General features: G+C 44.5%; 2 protein-coding genes and 1 long non-coding RNA gene across 3 annotated transcripts; 2 read left to right on the top strand and 1 right to left on the bottom strand.

The window, feature by feature from the left end:
- The first annotated feature begins 3,059 nt into the window (after positions 1–3,059).
- On the top strand, positions 3,060–7,248 carry LOC136551887 (uncharacterized). Its single transcript, XM_066543424.1, has 4 exons — positions 3,060–3,492; positions 3,718–3,756; positions 6,325–6,409; positions 6,505–7,248. Exons 1-4 carry the CDS (start codon positions 3,133–3,135, stop codon positions 6,585–6,587), a joined length of 567 nt encoding a protein of 188 aa, XP_066399521.1. The 5' UTR covers positions 3,060–3,132; the 3' UTR covers positions 6,588–7,248.
- Positions 7,249–7,299: 51 nt separating this feature from the next.
- Positions 7,300–10,568, top strand: LOC136551899 (uncharacterized). Its single transcript, XR_010782690.1, has 3 exons — positions 7,300–7,601; positions 8,114–8,215; positions 10,016–10,568. It is a non-coding gene; the product is annotated as an uncharacterized lncRNA (long non-coding RNA).
- A 121-nt stretch (positions 10,569–10,689) lies between these two features.
- Positions 10,690–13,471, bottom strand: LOC136551877 (cyclic dof factor 1-like). Its single transcript, XM_066543415.1, has 2 exons — positions 13,066–13,471; positions 10,690–12,058 (listed from the first exon to the last, which is right to left on the bottom strand). Exons 1-2 carry the CDS (start codon positions 13,156–13,158, stop codon positions 10,910–10,912), a joined length of 1,242 nt encoding a protein of 413 aa, XP_066399512.1. The 5' UTR covers positions 13,159–13,471; the 3' UTR covers positions 10,690–10,909.
- Between the last annotated feature and the right edge of the window lie 5,787 nt (positions 13,472–19,258).

Here is a 19,258-nt window from a genome sequence, read left to right as displayed (position 1 = left end):
ACACAAGCTCTTTAGTGTAATTAGAATTGAGAGCTTGCTTTATTATTTATATTCATCTAGTTGAGCTCTTTAGAGTAGCAAGGTTGAGAGCTCTTAGTGAGTAATTACATAGCAAGTTTGTGTGCCTAAGTAATCATTGCAACTAGAATTGTTGGATAGGTGGCTTGCAACCCTTGTAGAGCTAGAGCAAGTTTGCATTACGCTATTTGTCATACTAATCAAATTGCTCTAGTTGATTTGTAGATTTTTAAATAGGCTATTCACCCCCCCTCTAGCCATATTAGGACCTTTCACTGAGGTACAAGCGGGGCGTGTGTTTTTGGGGTACCCAGCTGGGGGCATTGATTCGTGAATCGCCGGACTATCCGGTACGGCTTGTCTACGGTTTAGCATCGTAGTAAGAACTGAAAGATGAAAGATGGAAGATGGACAAAGGAAATATGATTGCTTACCACATGCTTGAAAGTAGCAAAGGTGCTTACATAGAATGGTTAGTTAATGAACCAATGCGGCTATTAATAAAAATCGAACATAAGGACGCACGCTTAGTAATGCTTCCTGCAAATGCAATAAATCCACAAGCCAGATGACCTTGCATATCCTTGGAGTCTTTTCTTTTCTCCTGTCGGGTAAGTCTTGCTGAGTACAATTGAGTACTCAGGGTTTTATTCCCCCCTGTTGCAGGTGACAGGTGGACGCTTGAGCTAACCTTTGTGTGTGGATTCCTCCTGGTGGGCTCAGAGAGGATTTCCTTTACGCTGCGATCGTAGTTGTTATTTATAACTCACCAAATACTTTTATAAATAAAAGTTTCATAATCTATTGCCGTAGTCTATATATATCAATACTTCACCATGTCATTAATAGATGTTTATTTCCGCTGTAACTCTGTTCACATGTTTCTATTCCGCTATTTAATTAAATTATTTATAACTCTGATAACATGATTTCATTCCGCTGTTACATTAATAAATATTATACTCTGATGTTGTATTAAAAGGGATGTAAGAAATGGTTACGAATGATGTAAACTTTATTCTCTCATTTGTGATCCTGATGGCAAAAATGTGGATTTTCGGGTTCTCCCCTGGGGTGTGTCCGACGGAACCAAGTAATCTAGTGTTCTCCCCTGAGTGCTTAGTGTCTAATGGAAGACAAGCACTCCGGTAAGGTATTAGATTAGGCGGTTCTGCCACACCTAATCACTTCGCAAAAGCACCTACGCTAATCACCTATTAAAACACTAATGACTATGCAAGTGGAGATCACTAAAATGATATATCAACACCCTTGATATGTTTCTTAGCTCCACACACCTCAAATGCCTGGTTGTGGGGGTTTATTTATAAGCCCCACTGAGAAAGTAGCCGTTGGGGACGAAATCCCGCTTTTCTGCTACTGACCGGACGCTGGAGTCGTCCTGATCGGATGTGTCCAGTCGTCCCGACCATTGGAGCCGCGAACAACTGATCGGACGCTGCCAGCGTCCTGTCACTTGCCACCGGACGCGTCCGGTCGCAAGTTCGCCGCTCTGGAACCTCTCTGTACTCGATCGGATGCTGCTGTCCTGCGTCCGGTCGGTTTGCCGCCAGCGTCCGGTCACTTGCTGAGTGTGTTGCCGGGCTGATATACAGTGCCATCGGTGCGTCTGGTTGATTCGCATGTTCAACGTCCGGTCGCTGTTGCTGACGCCTGCTGTTACTGAGCCACTGATCGGAGCATCCAGTCACTTTCTTCCAGCGTCCGATCTAGCGTCCGATCACTTCTATGAGCTTATTTCTTCGCGATCTTACGTACGACTTGGTTCCTATCTTCGTGCTTGGACTTGGCTTGATATATTGGATCTTCTCTTGTGCTCCTAAGGTCTTGCCTGTGGTGTTGATCATCGGATCATCACGCCGCCTTCGTCCATGTCACGTCTTGCACCATATTGAACTACAAAATAATTACTTGTAAATTTATTAGTCTGGTTGTGTTGGTCATCAAACACCAAAATCCAAAGTAAATGGGCATAGGGTCCATTTTCCTTACAATAGTCATAGCAACATATGCAAAACTCTCATCTACTTTTGCAACATCCAGATGAACACTTGCAACATACGTATGAAACACCTAAAACACTTGAAAACATACGCTTGAACACATGCATGTTATGCAACATCTAGATATACTTTTGCAAATTCCAGATAAAACACATGAAACGTACTTCTGAAACAATTGAAACATATGATTGCAACATGAAACATACGCTTGCAACATGAGTATATAGACATTGCAACATTTAAAACACCCAGATAAAACATTTGAAACATACTTCTGAAACACCTGAAAACACTAGAAACATAGGGGAGACATCGAGAACAATGATCCATCATACACCTCCACCGCAGGCCTTTGTACCGTGTCCGCGCCACGATGCGGGACGGTAGGATGACATGGCAGGGAAGATCGGCTAGGAGGACAGGGAGCGGATGGAGACCGTCCTTGTGGAGGCGCTGGAGTAGCTGGAGGAGCAGGATAGCGCCACGGGATGAATAACAGAGGAGGACTATGAGGAGAAGCTCAGGGAGGTGGAGGAGGTGTGTGTGGCCCAATCATCAAGCATGTGGGGTGCCAGGGATGGGGGCATGGCAAAGGATGGGCGCGCGGCGCGGCATGAGATTAGCTTCTGGTGAACGGAGAGGATTAGCTTCTGGTGAACGGAGAATGAATAAGAGAGGAACGGTGAGCGGTGGACTGCTTTTAATGAGATGTGGGTCTGCATTCGATGCATCCAGACGTCAGGTAAGCAACATTATCGTATTTAAAAAAGTACATGGCTCTCTAAACTTGTAACGCACCCACCCTGTGACCTCCGCATACACAGGTTTCCCATTTTGAATTTGGATCACTGAAAAAAATTTTAGACCCAGAAATTCTCAAATAAAAACTGAATTGCCATTGAAACTGATAAATTTGTTATTCCAAAAGCGCCATTCCAAAACGCAAGTTTCAAATCCATCTTATCCGGAAGCCCCACTTGGCAGCATCTCAAAAACTCCGGACGCCTTGACCGCAAGTCCGCAAGGCACACCCCCGAGCGGCTGCGGCTCCTCTACTAGAGACTCTCTCATCTACGACAACGAGGTAGCAATGGTGGGTCGGAAGCCGATGCGCCGCCGCCGAAGTGATCGGCAACCGCCGCCGCAATCCTTCGGCGCCACGGCTTGCGCAAGTTCCCCACGCTCGTTCGCCTCCACTCCTGCCTCCGCTGCCGCAGTCGCCGCCGACCTGGACGAGCTGCTGCTGACGGCGCCGCCGCCGTCCGCGTCGGAGCCCCGGAGCTTCTCGTACGCGGTGAAGCAGCAGTGCTGGGAGAAGGCGGAGCGGGTGCCCGGACGCGACACGGAGAGGTGGCGCCGCGATGCGCTCGGCAACATCGTCTTCCGCAAGCTCGTGGGGTGCCCCGGCTGCCTCTGCCACGACTACGACCACATCGTCCCCTACTCCAAGGTCCCTGATTCCAACGACAATCCCAAACCACGTTCCGACGCTTTCCTTTGGTGTTATTTTTTTTTGTGGAGATTGATGCAAAAGCCTGGGAACCTAGCGGCTCCTGGACAGCAATGAGACACACTAATATCTACTCTTCCAAATTTTAGTGCTTTTAGATGGTATATATGCTCTCTTTTTTTTGGCCATAGTATCAGCATATCACTGATCCTGTTAAATTGACAGGGCGGGAAGAGCACATTGGAGAATTGCCAGGTTTTGCAGGTACATCATATCTGTTCTTCTATACAAAGTCTTCTCATCGTTGTTGTTTTGAGAATCATTCCATTGCCCGTCTGTTGATTAAAAAACATATAAATGAGATAAGTCATAAGTGAGAACAAAAGCTTCCCGTACTCTAACCAATATTTTATTAAGGGATCATGATTATCTTTAGGCAGAAGAGCTATTTTCGTCTTCCCCCAGCTTTTGCCTGAGGCTTGGTTTCCTCCCTCAACTATGAAAATGACTGTTTTGGTCCTCGAATTTTTATTTTGGGCTTAGTTCTGTTCTTCAACTATGAAAATAACCATTTTGGTCCTCAAATACATGGCACCCCACGTTGCCACACCTGAAGACCCATAGGTTTTCATGATGGCTATGTGGACACAAGTAAAATGTCGCTTATACCCCTCCCTATTTAGCCTGTTGCGTGTTGACATTGCTCCTAGACGTGGGCCCACATATAGGGAGATAGGAGATGAGCCTAGTATGTGGGACCCACATGCCGGTGCCATGTCATCGTGCAATCGGTGTGCCACATTGGCGGATTAGCTCAAGTTAGAGTGATTTGGACCTCACTTGACACGATTAGTAAGTTTAGGGACCTTGATGTGCATTTTGGAAGTTTGTGGACTTGCATTGCACCTTGAGGCAAGTTAAAGGACCGGCGGTGCATTTTACTCTTTTATTCTTTTTTTTAAGAAACTGAAGGGCTGGCCTGGTGCAAGCGGTAGAGTCTTACCGCCTGTGACTGGAAGGTCCCGAGTTCGAGTCGTGGTCTCCTCGCATTGCATAGGCGAGGGTAAGGCTTGCCACTGACACCCTTCTCCAGACCCCGCACAGAGCGGGAGCTCTCTGCACTGGGTACGCCCCCCCCCCCCCCCCTTTTTTTTTGAAGAAACTGGAGGGGCAAAAAGCCCCTACAGGAAATTTATTGAATAAAAGAGATTAAAACAAAGTACAACAGGACAGTTACAAGACCGAAGCTTAGGAAACAAAGAAAGAAAGAAAGAAAATGAGAAACAAAAGGAAGATTACAACAGATTTGTATCCATAAGTCAAAAGTATCAGAGAGCCTAGCCTTAACCCTTAGGGAAAGGATCTTCATTTCTTTCAGAAAAATAGCTTTGGCCGTCAAAGGGTTTGGAGGGAGTCCCTTGAAAATTAAATCATTTCTCACCGTCCAGATGACCCAACACATTAAGGTTACCACCAACAGGAAGAAAACATGATGAGATTGATCCCTGATTTGGTTGACAGCTTAAAAATGTCAATATCAGCCTGAATTGATATTCCAATTAGATTCCAACAGTCCTTAGCAAACTGACAGTTCAGGAAAAGGTGTTGCATTGTTTCCTCAGCTCCATTCTGGCAGAGCACACAGTTTTTTTTCAAGTCCACAAACTTTTGCCTCGAGGCAAAACTGACCAAAAGTTTTATTTTAGTTAGCATACATATCATTCGCATTGTGCAGCTGAATGCGGATACAACACTGCCAAGCTTCATTTGATAAACAACAGGTCTTTAATAACCCTTTGGTCTCTACGAACACAATCTTGGTGTATTCAATAGTTGAAACCACAAGACTCCTTGACTTGGGAGCATGCCAAGAACCTCCTTCCTGTGTCTGAGCCTGACCAATAGGAATATAAGATTAGGTACATGACACGGGGGCATCTTAGCCCAATACCAACCTCCATGTCATTTGTATTTATTCAAGTAACCGTTCAAGCAACTTTTGGTCCCAACTTTTGGCGACGGATAGGGGTGGAGGCGAGGGCATGAGATGGGCTTGGGTGACAAATTGGGCCAGTGGGATTTTGGTTCGGTGCATGTTCGAGGGAATGAGTATAGTAGGGACAGGTAGAAGGGACATGGTGTTTCTGCATTGTCATCATGAAACTGTAGGAGTCTTTGGTTTTTGCTGATAAGGCTTGGCAACGTGGTGTGCCATGTAGGACGAGGGACGAGATGATCCCAAAAATAAGAGTTTGAGGACCAAAATGGTCATTTTGATAGTTGAAGGATGAAATTGAGCTCAAAACAAAATTTTGAGGACTAAAACAGCCATTTTAATAGTTGTTGGACGGAATTGAGCCTTGGGCAGAATTTGGAGGACTAAAATAGCTATTCCGATTATCTTTACATCTATAAGAAAGCACAGTGGGTGGTGATTGTTGGATCTACATGAGGGTCTATGCAAGAAATGGTCTGTGTATAGTGTGTGCCACATAAAGCATAGAGGGCCTTCCACTTTTTTACCTATTCGGTTTGTGGCTTAATTCTACACGTGAAATCCTGATAAAGATAAGATTGGAACAATGACCTCAATTGCTAGAGCTTATGGCATTAAATACCATTTTACCAGAAATCCATTGCAGCTCAAGGCAACCGACTAGTGATTTGCCATGGTAGTAAATTAAATAATGTGTGATTGAAACACACCAGTGTCATAGCTTGCTGGTTAAACAGCGTGGCAAGCAGTATGTATGACTTAGTGTGATGGACCTGTTTGTTTTAAGAAGTCACAAAACCACAACAGATGACTGATGTAGAGTTTTATGCTTGAAGGCTACAGTGAATCGATCTAAAGGCAACAAGACTGAGATATCCAAATCTGAGCTCATACAGAAGAGTGCATATTGTAGGGTTTCAGGTAAATAATATCTGTCTTAAAACATTCTTTGTTTTGGAGGAGCATTAGCGATTCAGGTTCTCAGCTTACTGAATAACCCTATTTGATATTGGCAGGACGGGATATGGATCTTGTTGAACTCTCTGCCTATGGAAATGTCCGGCGAGGGCCAGATTCAGGGGGCTGCAAAATCCAATGAAGTAGATATATCTGAGGAATGGCGTCAATCAGTTCGAAGTAGTTGCCTGAACCTGAATGGAGAAAGCTTGATTAATTGTTCTGTCAAATATCTCCAATCATGTTTGTACTATGTAGCTTAACACTTCAAGTGATTTACCCAAGAAAAGAAATCGTGATATATTTGAATCAATGATTGTCTCTATTCATACTCAGTAACCCCAGTCCCACCCGCCCTGAAAAACTGGACTGCCAGCGACGAATCTCCAGTGAAAACCACATTTTGATCTCCATCCCACTAATGACAGGTTGAGTGGGTAATTTGTCTGGATATTGCGAGATTTGAAAACATTAACACCTGCGGGCTGTGAGTCTTAAGATGACTACACCAACTACCCAATGAATGTACCTTTTCTCTTACCATGCAGCACGGAGAATTTACCATCATGGATCATCTGGAAACACTAATGACAGTACGAACTGTACCTAAGTTGTAGGTTCAGTTAGTTAATGTTGGGATACTGACAGATAACCAATAACTCGTGTGCTCAGTTTAAATGTTCTGGTGGTACTGTATATTCTTATAAGCTCCTATGTTCGCTTTATTTTTGCATTAATATTTCACTGATTTTGTCAGTATTCCAGAAGCTTCTGCAATCGTTGCCCACGTTCCAGGGATTGACTATCAAGGACGTTATGTAAGTTGGGTCAGCTTAGTTGTGCTGGACAGGATCATTCTTTTTGACTTCCATGCCCAGGTTCAAAGTGTGGTCAGGCCAAGCATGTAGAAGTGCATTTTGCTTCAATTGTGACATCACAATTGATCCCATTTCTTGCACTTTTCTGAATATTTTGTTTTGTAGGAGTGTGTACATGGATACTGCATTTTTTCTGCGTGAATTGACTGATCTAACATTTGTATCCACAGATGTATTAGTGGATGAGGACGCATGGAGCTGTATAATATTAAGTGGCAACATGCAGAGAAGCAATATCGACATCAGCCATGATGATGCCAATGAAGCGACAATGACTGGTATAATTGTGAGATTTTCAGCATGTCCTGAAATCTTTACAGTTTTATATTGCCGTTCAACTTTAAGAATGGATAGATTTTTTTCCTGAAATCTTTACATCTTTATATCGTTGTTCAACTTTAACAATGAGTATGATTCCATGCTTGCCCTGAATCATATTGTACTGTATAACAGATCTCATGTTTTCTGTCATTTTGAATAACACAGACCTGTATTGTATTTCTGTCATTGTGTGATAGTGTGTACAGATCTATGCTTTACATGTTAAGGCAGTCAACTAATCACGGCAAATGTATTTTGTAAACTTGAATTTTGTTGATTAACCAAATTAGTTCAATAGAAGTCAGTGTTGTTGACATCCATGAGACCATACCAGATATTTTTCGGTATGTGAAATTGAGATATGAAACTACATGCTAATTATCTTAAAAAACAAAATCTACTATGACATTATCCTCAGAGTTTATGCCACTAATGTGTGCTACATAGTGCTTTTATAGTTGTGTTACAGGTGCTGTGAAGATCAGCTGAGCGGTTTGGCGTGCCCATTTCCATATTACTTGGCCGGTACCAGGATTAGATAAAAATACCAAGGTCTCCAAGTTATAGCCAGGTTACAACCTACAACTTTCCCAGCCAAATTTTAGAATTGTCCCATATCTTATGCCCGTGGAAAATCACAAACCACTTACAGAATTACTTTTATGATATGTTGTTCAATTCATTGCCAAGATCATTTTAAGGACTTGGGAGTAGCTTAAAAATGGGAGTAGCTTAAAAATTGTGAAGGCAATCTGATGTCTTCAGATTGGAAGCCTTCAGGATTGATTTAGTTTTATTTTTATTTTTTATACATAGACAAGGATGGAATTAAATATTTGCCAATTGCATACTCTGGATTTTTCGTTGTAGTAAAAACAACCAATAGAGTTATCTGCTTAGACATTTCCTGTTTTTGAGGATGACGTGCCCACTGCTCTTACTGTGTCCATGGTGGATTCGTTGAAATCTCATTGTCATCTATCTTTTTCTCTTTTTTCTTTTCTTTAGTTAATCTTGACTTCATACATTAAACAATTTTCAAAGCAACCATGATAAATTTGTTAAATACTTATTGTGGACCAGAAGGTAGGTACTCTCTCAGTGACCATAGCATTCTAGTGCAACTTTTGTGTTACGTGCCTTTGATATGAAAGTGCACTAAAAAAGTTTGCCAAAGTTTATGTCCTTAAGGTTTTAAGCTGCCAATGGTATGTAGACACCAAAAGGCAACTGCTTATTGGGTTTGACCTTTAGATGTCAAAAGGGATCATTCACTTGTTTCATAACACGGCCGAAAGTCGCAACAATAGACATGGTGTGCGTCCAATACTTGCGAAAAAGTATGGTTTTACCCTATCATGCTGTATTGGTACAGTACAGAAAGTATCTCATCACATTAAACATGTTTTTCACATTGTTGAGACTTGAGATGAATAAAAGTCAGAAGTGTAGTCTAATTAGAGCAATGCTTAGTTAGAAAATTTTTATCCTTCATGCTTTAGACATGGAACAAAAACACAGCAGTTTTAAGCACTTTTCTCTTTCCTAAATCCAACTTTGTTTTTTTAACATTATTCTTTACCCACGGTTTTTCTTTGTCTGCAAAATTTGCATGTTCTTGTAATAAGTAGATTGGATATCAGATGGACATTGGAAGTTTCGATTTAAGGTCAAACATGCTGGCCTATTAAACTGGTTGACAATGGTCTAAGTGGAGTTGCCACTACCAGATGTGAATGAGTGAAAAAGTAGGATGAGTGGTGGTAATAATGCATGCTATGGAAATATTCTAAAGGGTCGAGTGTTACCTAACAAAGGGGAAACTTTATTTACTAGTAGTACCTATCAGCATATGTTTCATGATGAGTACCAAGATTTTGTTCGAATTTATGGATCCCAAATTTCAAGTTTCAGCTTAAGATAATTACTGTTGTGTCATACTGTCATATCAACATGCACGGAGCAGACCCAATACAGAATATCATTTTTTCTCCATACAAATACAAATACAGCTTCTTTGACATTTTAAAAAATTAGAGTCAGGCTATGTTATTGTTGATTTTTAAAACATAAAGACAAGGACAAGTGTGCTCTGTGCTACCAGTCAGTTAAGAAAAAGGTCAGCAATTAGGCTGAAGTACACTATAGTTATCAATTTGGGGGGGGGGGGGGGGGGGGGGGGGGGGTCAGAAGCAGCCACTTTATGCCTAATTAGAGACTAGACTTTTTTGCAGAAGCTTCTCTTTCTTTCAGATCGCATGGTGGCATGTTGAATACCGGTCTAATTTATCAGATAGTCAGACGAGAATTTGGTGTGAATTTTAATATTTTTTGTGACCCTCTTTTCTTATTGGTTCGATTTTTTCTGCAGGACAGTTGGCAGTATCCAGTTTGTGTGAAGGCAGAGCAATAATTTATTCCTCTTTGGCATTTGAGGTCAGTGGGACATTCAGTAGTTGTCTATCGCTTTCCTACTTTCTTCTGTGCCTTTGTCCACTTTTTGTATCACTTTCATGATCCTTTTATCTCAAATAAAAGGAATAAAGAAACAAAGGATAAGGCCGGAAGGAAAGATACTGACAACGAGGAGAGAATTGCACCGGAGGCCCCGGAACTTGCTTGATTATCTCACCAGCCCCTCAAACATGAGACAGTTTTCTTTCTTGCTCCCCCTTGAACTTACACGTTATCTCACCTAATCCCCCGAATAGGGACAAAATTTAAGCAGCCTCGGTGAGAGAACCAAGCAAGTTTGAGGGGCCTGTCAAGCATGCAAGCTCATGGGCTAGTGGATAACTACACAAATTCACAGGGTTAAAGATGCAAATTGTAAGTTCGGAGGTCTAGTTCAGACAAGTGCGCAAGTTTAGGGCCTATGGTGCAATTTTCTAAAACAACGACTCAGATATTGTTTCTTCAGCAGCTGACAACCGAATATATGCTAAAAAGTATCAAATTTCCAAGAATACGGTGGACCACTTTTGTCCACTGAAATGGGCCAACAGCCAATTGTTCAGAACATCTGATGCTATTGCTGAAAAACAATTTTGCAACCAAATATTTCAATCTTTATAATATTATTTATTATATCCACAAATAAGGAAACTTGCTCTCCTTATCCATCCCCGACCCATATATATGGTGAGCTATGTTATACACCCCTCCATTGCCCACACCTAGATTACTTACAATCCTCTAATGTACAAAATTTCAGCTGTGCCGCACTAAACGGCTCGTCTTAACAGAATTGAGGTTCATGTGATGTTCAAGATCCCTCCTGGAAGGTCAATGACCGTGAGAGCGCAGCTGGATTCCCCTGCAAGAACGGCAAGCCGTTGATGACTGAGTGAGTTGCCGTCCTTCCCTCTTCTTTCCGCTCAAAAACCCTTGCAAGCTTGCACCCTGTGCCATCTTTGCCAGCCTTGTCGCCATTGATCCCGATTAGCGACAAGATAGAACTCCTGGCCACCTCATCCACGTCATCGATTCGGATCGTCTTTGGCACCCACACCTTGCCATTTCCTTTGGTATCTCCTTCCTCGTTGCAGTCTCTAGGGCGCTTTCCTGGTGTGAAGCAATTGGACTTCGTGGATGCTGGAGAAGTAGTGCTAAGGGTCGAACCCATCTCGGACGGGGAGTGAGGCGGCCATGGGGCATTCCAAGCTCCTGGAACCATGCAACCCCAGTAGGCAGCAGCTGCTGGGTAGAACGGAATTGCTATGCTGCCTGGGGTGTAACAGGCAGGTGGTGGTGCACAGCTAAATGGCCACATGGCCACCCCGTTCATGCATGGATGCTGAACAATTTTTGCAGATTTCTCTGCTGTAACATTCTCCTTTTGGTTTGAGTCTTCTGCCTTCGCAGGTCCTTCAGTGCAAGAGCCAACTGAACGTTCATCGCCGTTCTTGATCCCCGCTATTGGGATGAGCTTCTCCTTCAGGTGCTTCATCTGTTCTGTGAGGTCTAAGCTGGACATGTCAGAGCCGAAGCTGAGCACCGTGCCATTCGTCTTGGCTGCCGTGCAGAGGGGATCGATGGGCAGAGCGGCCCTGACCCTCTGAAGGAAGTGGGAAGCGGCTGACGCGCTCTTGCTCTTGCGCCGGCCTGCACCCACAGGCACGTTGCGCATGGCACCGCCAGCAGTCCAGTACCTTTGGCAGTTCTTGCAGAAGTGGCGTGGCTGCTTGATGTTGTAGTTGTTATAGTAGCAGAACTTGGTGTCCATGCTGTTGCACCGGGGGCACGGCAGGATCTTGTCAGGCTTCTTGAGCTTCTCCTTCTGGTTGGCCGCCTCGCCCTGCTGTTTGTCTGCCGAGGAGGTCTTGGCAGCCGACGAGTCTTCAGTGTCCGCAACCTCCTGCTGCGCTTGCCCCTTAGGATCAGTGGTGCCGCTGCTGCCGCTTTGTTGGATGTCCTGCAATCATGCAGATAAGCTTGCTGAGTTCTTGGCCTACTGAAGTTCTCGCAAGAGTTTAAGTTTCAGCTTTATTGGTGAAAAATTAGAAGTTCACATCCTAAAGGGTATACAGGAACGGTTGTATCAGTGAATTTTAATGTTATTTATTTCCTTTTTAGCTCTTGATAGCTACCAAAACAGCTGTTGATGGTGTGATTTTAACACTAAAGCATGGTGATGTAATTGATCCGTATCATATGGCGCATGCATGATGTTTTGAATTAGAGCTCAAGAAACAAATTAGTGATGTTGCAATCGGTAGTGGTTGATATAGCAGCTTCTGGACCCAGTAGTAGTGTAATAAAAGATATTTGGTGGCAAAATCCTTGAAAGCAAGGGAAAAGCTAAATCCTGCACCACCTCTGAATAAACTACCAAGTGTTTCTTCGGCTGACATAAAACCATAGCCTATGTTGGACGAAAACAGCAAGAGCACTGCTGTTAGAGAGAGAGAGAGAGAGAGGTACCAAAAAAAAAATACGGTAAAATTCGCTTGCTAATGGAAGCCAAAAGTGGTAAACATGGAAAAAGGAAAAACAGGAAGAACAGAAAACCACCATCCTAAATATATATAAATCTTATTAAGGGAGCAACTGCAACAGAAAATCATCAAATCGTCTAGTACATGAGTTGCCACGGTGGAATCGTCTAGTTTGCCACGGTGGAACCTAGCAGGCAGTGGCGAAGCCACCGCCCGGCGACCCCTGGCGGCTCGCCGATGAAGTGCAAAGGAAAATATTTCCTTCTGTATGAACGAGGAATACTCTATTTTTCTAGATAAAATATTTTCGATCGCCGAGGCTCTTAAAAGTTTGTAGGTGGAAAACAAAATTCTGATTGCCCACTGATCACTGGGGGTGTTCAAGCAAGCACTCACTCCTACCGTTGGTTCCAATTCAAACATGGCTTTCTTTTGCTTGGGAAAGAGAGATGTTGGGAGGAGGGAGAAGAGAAACGAGACCAACCTTGGCAGCCTCGCCCACGGCGGCCGTCTCCGGCACGGGGATGGTCTTCCCGAACAGCTTGATGAGGCCGTCTCCTGCTCTGCCCTCCCCCATCTCTCCCTCCCTCCCTCTATGCTTCTCGTCTCTCCTCTCCGAAACTTCTTCTCGGAGTTCTCGCCTACTGCGTGCGTTCTCGAATAATTTCTCTTGGAGTTGGAGCAGCAGTCTTGTTTTACTGCACCACCACCACCATAGCAAAGCAGCAGCAGCGGCGGCGATCGGTCCAGGAATGAGAATTTATCTCCCTGGAGGCCTGGATGGACGGAAGTGTGGGCGATCGAAGGATGGATGGATCGATCGGAGCGGACGGGGAATTGGGGATAGTTTTAAGGGAGCGGGAGGCGGGGGTGGGGGCCACGTGGGCGAGCGGGCGGTGGCCGAGAGCCACAAGCTTGATTTGTGGCCTCCGGGGTGCGGTATTTTGATTCTCCCCACTATCTTGCTTTTGCCCCTAGCTCCCTCTCACCCCACCTGACTTGGCAATCAATTCAAACCCCCCTTCGCTGCTGACGTCGACGTCGAACACTAGCGCTTCTCCTTTGCTCACTATCACTACTACTCCTTTCTCGTCCTGTTTTTTTTTTTTTTTTTCTCTTCTTTCCCCAAGCTTCCATTTTCCACCCGGGCTGTGAGTGCTGCCATTGAACATGAAAAGGCCAGGTCCATGTCCATTTTCCACCCGGGCTGGCCTCAAGTGGAGGGGCCGAGCTTTCTTCAATGCGTGGCAGAGCTGCATTGTAGCCCGATAGAGACTGGCGTGCTGAAGTTGCGGTGCAGCAAGATGTGGTTGTCAACCAAAGAGGGAATCATGCTCACGGATTTATATTTTGAACTCTCTAGCTAATAAACTCCCTAGAAGGAAAGAAAAACTCGTGTGTGTAGATTGGGTCAGGATGAAGTTGGTTACAAGGAATTTGTTCGTGTTCACAGAGTTAGCGTGACTTGTTTTATTTGCTTTCACAAAAAGCAACCGGTTTTCCCTTAGAGGTAGCATTAGAAAAAGTTGGGCTTTAAAAGAACAGTTGCGGCTTATGCCATTTGATAAAACTCATACATCTGTCATCATATGTGTGTGCCACTTGATCTCTGAAGGCGATGTGCCTTTTATATTCAGGTGGAGAAAACATGAGAATGGCAGTGTTGCAATGTGTTTTAGTTTCCACTTGCATCGTCATCATCTCCTGTTTGAGCATTTTTCGGCTTAACAATAATAATTTGTTTTCCTTTGTAGTTTAGGTGCCTCTGCAGGTTTGGTTAGTTCCGTTTATGCGAAGGACAATGTGAGTGTGATGTAATTGCTATTGGAAATACTTGCACCTACATTTATAGTAGTCTTGGGTCTCCATTCTGCCAATGAATATCCAAAACCTATGCGATAACACACATGCTTCTATGATAATTACTCCATCCGTTCTAAATTATAAGTCATTTTGATTTTTTTTTCATCCATTTTACTATATATCTAAACATATTATTATATCTAGATGCATAGCAAAATGGAGGTACCAAAAAAATCAAAACGACTTATAATTTAGAACATAGGGAGTATGTGTCAAATGTCCCTTGTTTGAAGCAACGCTTTGCATCTGAAAGCAATTCTACATTTAGTGGCAGGAAATAGCATAGCAGCTCAGTTTTCTTATTAAGTCTATTACAAAACACTAACGCATGCATCTTGGCATCTTGGGAGTATGGGACCTAGACCCATAAGCTATATGTTTTGCTTTATGATTTGGGAGCGCTGTCTATCACTAGCTAGGCTTCAACTTAGATGGCACTACATAGAAAGTGACTCTGGCTCAACTTATTAGGGTGAGAGATATCGTGTGCTTCCCTACCAATATGTTTGGGTCTTCCTCAACTCAAATTTTGGTGTTTATTTGTTTCTTAGGATGTGTTTGGGAAGGCTCCGATTACACGTGCTCAAGTATCGGAGCCAAAGCCCCTCAACGGAGATCGATTTTGTGGCTTCACCTCTGTATGATAAAAACGGCTCCGGCTCCTCTCATAAGTGTTTGGTATGGCTCCATCGACTTCGGTGCACGAGCTGGTGCTGGGGCCATGCAGGAGCCGCACCAAACAAGACCTTAATGAAAAACTATCTAGCTATTAGTTTCTCCTGTGATGGGTCTTGTTTCTTTATAAGCTGCCACTGCATCATGTAACTTGCATTGGCAACGCCAATATTAATTTGATGTTGCCTTGCCGTTGCTTTCTAATTTTCTATACAGTCATAGATATATGATATGGAGAACTGTTACATCTCATATAATATACAAACAGGCTCATCCGGGGATCGTGGTCCCTGAGGCCATATGTTCCGTACGTGTGTGTGTAACACTCTTACATTGTACTGTTTTTGCTAAAACACTGTATGAGCATATACTTGTTTGTACATGTGTGTAATTTGGAGTATAAATTAAATACGGCACTTGAGACGTTTATCCGAAACGTGAAACAAATGTTACATTTCATGTTGTTTAATATTGTTTAGTATTCGGAGCGAATTTTTTTATCAAGCGAAAATGCTATAGAAGTTTATGTGAACTTTGATAAAGTTGTAGTGCGTACTCCGTAGTCGACAATGAAACAAGTAGGTTGGAATTGGAATTCGACGTGAAACCGTTCGAAGTTTAAGTTATTTCGCGTAAGTTAAAAACGGGTCGACGAAGCTACGTTTGGCAGTTTTTGTAGAGAAATCGGCTTAAGAAGTAGCATGGTGTCGTGGCATTGGTCGGTAGTCCTACGTACCCGCTTGCGTCTAAAAGAATTGGTTTGGCGTTTGGACCTTCGGAGAGGGTTTTGCGTCTGCTTTAAAAAACGTGCACGTCACCTACCTCGAACAAGTGCTGGGCTGGCCGCGGTCACCACTCCTGCCTCGGCTGCCTGCCACCGCACGCAAGCGCACTGCGCACGGGTCCTGTCAGCTCTGCCTCGCCGTCGTGCCGCGTGGTACCTTGGTCGCATTACACGCCATTCATCGCCGCGTCCGGCACTGGTCCTGTTGACTTGCCGTGGCTGCACTCGCGTGGGACGACCGCCTGCTGCCACCGTCACTTCGGCGTCGCGTCGCGTCCTGGTTTTCTTTGTCTGACGGCGTCCATGGTGACGCAGGTCCGTGTTCGTCAGTTTGTGGGTTCGGCCGTGCGGACAACCATCTGGAGCGCACCTCACTGTCCCTGTCGTTTGTGTGCGCTGGTATTTTGCGTTGATGACCGTGGCTGTGCTAAGCCAAGCCGCCATGACTCCCCTGTCTCCACTGTCGTTTTGGCCGGCGTGACCGTGTCCTTCGGTTCACCATCATGGCAGCATCGTGACCCAATTAATCAAGTTCTCAACTCCGCTAGACAGCCAGCAGCGCAACCGTCCCCACCTCGTCGCTTGTAGCGCCGCACTGTGCCTCAATTTTGGAAGTGCAGCTCCGCCTGCTCCATAAGACTAGGGTGGTCTACATCGTCATCCAGCCACGGAACTAGAGCTTGCCATTTCAATTCATTGCACTACTAGCCTTTCCTTCAGCTGCTCATCGCACTGCCCACTTCATTCAGAACTCCACCACCGTATAGAGTCTTCTCCGCGGCCGGCGAACCACGCGCGAGCAAAGCAAGCAGAGTAGCCGGCGGTGCGTACTGTTGTTATTAGCTTGTTGACGTCAACATGATGTCATCCCGGCGTCACTCGTGTTTTAGGGCCATTTTCGTGTAGGAAAAGAAATCCGTGAATACATTGAATACGCCACTTAGTGCTCTGTGGGCAGCATCTGCACGCCCGCCTGGGCCAGCTCGCGCTTGCGCCGCGCCCCTGCCGTGGGCCGGCCTGCCCGCCGTGCTAGGCCACGCTGCTTCCGCTCGCCGCCTGTAGGGCCGCATTCGCGCCTGCGTGCTGGCCGTCCGCGCGCTCGCGCCCGCTCGCGCCCGCTCGCCGCCTGTTGGGCCAGCTCGCGCTCGCTGCGGCCTGCGCTCCCGCCTGGGCCGCGCTGCGTCTGCCGCGCCGCGCACGCCACGCTGGGCCGCGCCCGCGTCCACGCTCCTGCCTTGCTGGGCCGAGCCGAGCTGAGTGGGCCACGCTGTGAATGCATTTGTTTCAATTTCCAGTAAATTGCAAGTGTTTATTCAATAAAGATTTTAGCTAAACTTTGGTAATTTGTAGTAAATTGTGTAGTGGTCGAAAAATAATGAAACCAAGTTTGTTAGGTTCACAAAAATACCATCTATCTGTTAGTGTAGTTAGTTTGTAGTTAGCTATTATGATGATAGGCTCATAAATTCTAATTAGAAAACTTAGTATTAGGTAGATTAATATTTGTAGGAATTCTTGTGGCAAATCGGTAATAGTTTTAGCTTTGAAAATTTTACAGTAGGTTTCCTAGGATATTATGTACTTGCTGTAAAATTTATAGGCTTAGAACGAGTTGCTAAATAAAGTAGTTATTACCCTTGCTTTATCGTATATAGCATTAGGAGTAAGAATATCTGTAGTTGCTATAATAATAATGAATATCATATTTTAGATAGCTTAGCACCGTGGTCGGTAGTACTAGCTTAGTAGTTAAATTGATGTACTATTATTTTAAGAGTTGCTGTTGTCATATTCCTAAGCATTGCACCGTCATTTCATGCATGTAGATCACGAGCTGGTAGACTTCATGCCCGTCGGCGAGCCGGAGTACGACGAGGTGATTGAGGAGTACGAGGAGGAGATCCTCATGCAAGAGGGAGCCCAGGAGCCTGTTGGTGCTGACCCTGCTGACTTGGCGCCTGCCCAAGGCATATATATATATATATATATATATATATATATATATATATATATGTGTGTGTGTGTGTGTGATGTGCATTTAAGTTATATGCATTTTATGGAAACTACCTGCATAAACATACTTGCCCATGAGTCATATTAGTACAGGTCGAGTAGCTGCTATGCTCAGGATACCGGTAACGTGAGTAACCTGCCGTTACTCGCAAATAGGTAATAAAATATGAACACTCATGATAAAATGGTGGAAAGAAAAATGGTGTCCGAGCAGGGATATGGATTGGGTACTGGTGGGTGTAAGGGGTTGTGTCCTGCGGCCAACAGGGCATGACCCGGTTACACTTTTCCCTATCCGTATCGATTAAGGACCGGTCGTTGCATATGGCTATAGGCAAGTCACAGATTTATTGTCCCGAGCGCATACTTGGGTATGGGCGTAGGGAAGACTTGTTGCTCTCTTGTCGCGGATCCGTCTCTTTTCGGACCGACTGATTGGAGACGGGGATGGTGGAGGTCCTTGCAACACACGGAGTCTGAGACTCAGGATGTGGGGGCTTGGAGTCTATGTTTGGACGGGGACCTGGACACCCGGGACAGGAGAGTGATGGGTTGGTCCTGCTTGTGCCTGGGGTACAAGCGGGGCGTGTGTTTTGGGGCACCCAGCTGGACACATTGATTCACGAATCACCAAGAAATCCGGTACGACTTGTCTGCGATTTAGCACCGTAGTAAGAACTGAAAGTGGAAAGGAGAAGAAATATAACTGATTGCTCAACTCTTGCTTGAAAATAGAACATGTGCTTATATAGACTGGCTAGATGATAACTTAATACGACTGTTAATAATAATACATAAATAAGGACTCACTATTAGTATTGCTTTCTGCTAAAGAAAACCAGCAAACCATAAAATCTATCATATCCCTTGGAGTCGGGAAATTATTCCCACTAGTTGGATAAGTCTTGCGAGTACATTGTGTACTCAGGGTTCATTTACCCCTGTTGCAGGTGATGCTTGAAGAGTATCCTTGTGTGGAGGATCCTTCTGGTGGGCTCAGACGGAATCCTCGCCCCTACCGCTAGATGTTATTTTTAAATTCCGTTGTTATCATTCCGCACTCTGGTATTTGGTATTGTAATAATGTACTTTTTAAGAAACTCTGATGTATGAAATGAACTGGTATTGTAACTCGTTCTCATTATTGGATCCTTAGAAAAAATATGGATCTTTCGGGTTCTCCCTCGGGGTGTGCCCGATGGACACCGCTCGTTGTAGCCTGCTTTCGAGGTGCTTAGTGTCTGGTGAAAGACGAGCGCCTCCTTAAGTATGTTATTTCGGACGATTCTGCCACAGTGTGTATTTTCATGTCTCTGTTCATTTGGCAAAACTTTTCGTTGCT

This window comes from Miscanthus floridulus, chromosome 1 (genome assembly GCF_019320115.1).
Source record: "Miscanthus floridulus cultivar M001 chromosome 1, ASM1932011v1, whole genome shotgun sequence".
Taxonomy (NCBI): Eukaryota; Viridiplantae; Streptophyta; class Magnoliopsida; order Poales; family Poaceae; genus Miscanthus; species Miscanthus floridulus.
This window is presented reverse-complemented; position numbering and strand designations above follow the sequence as displayed.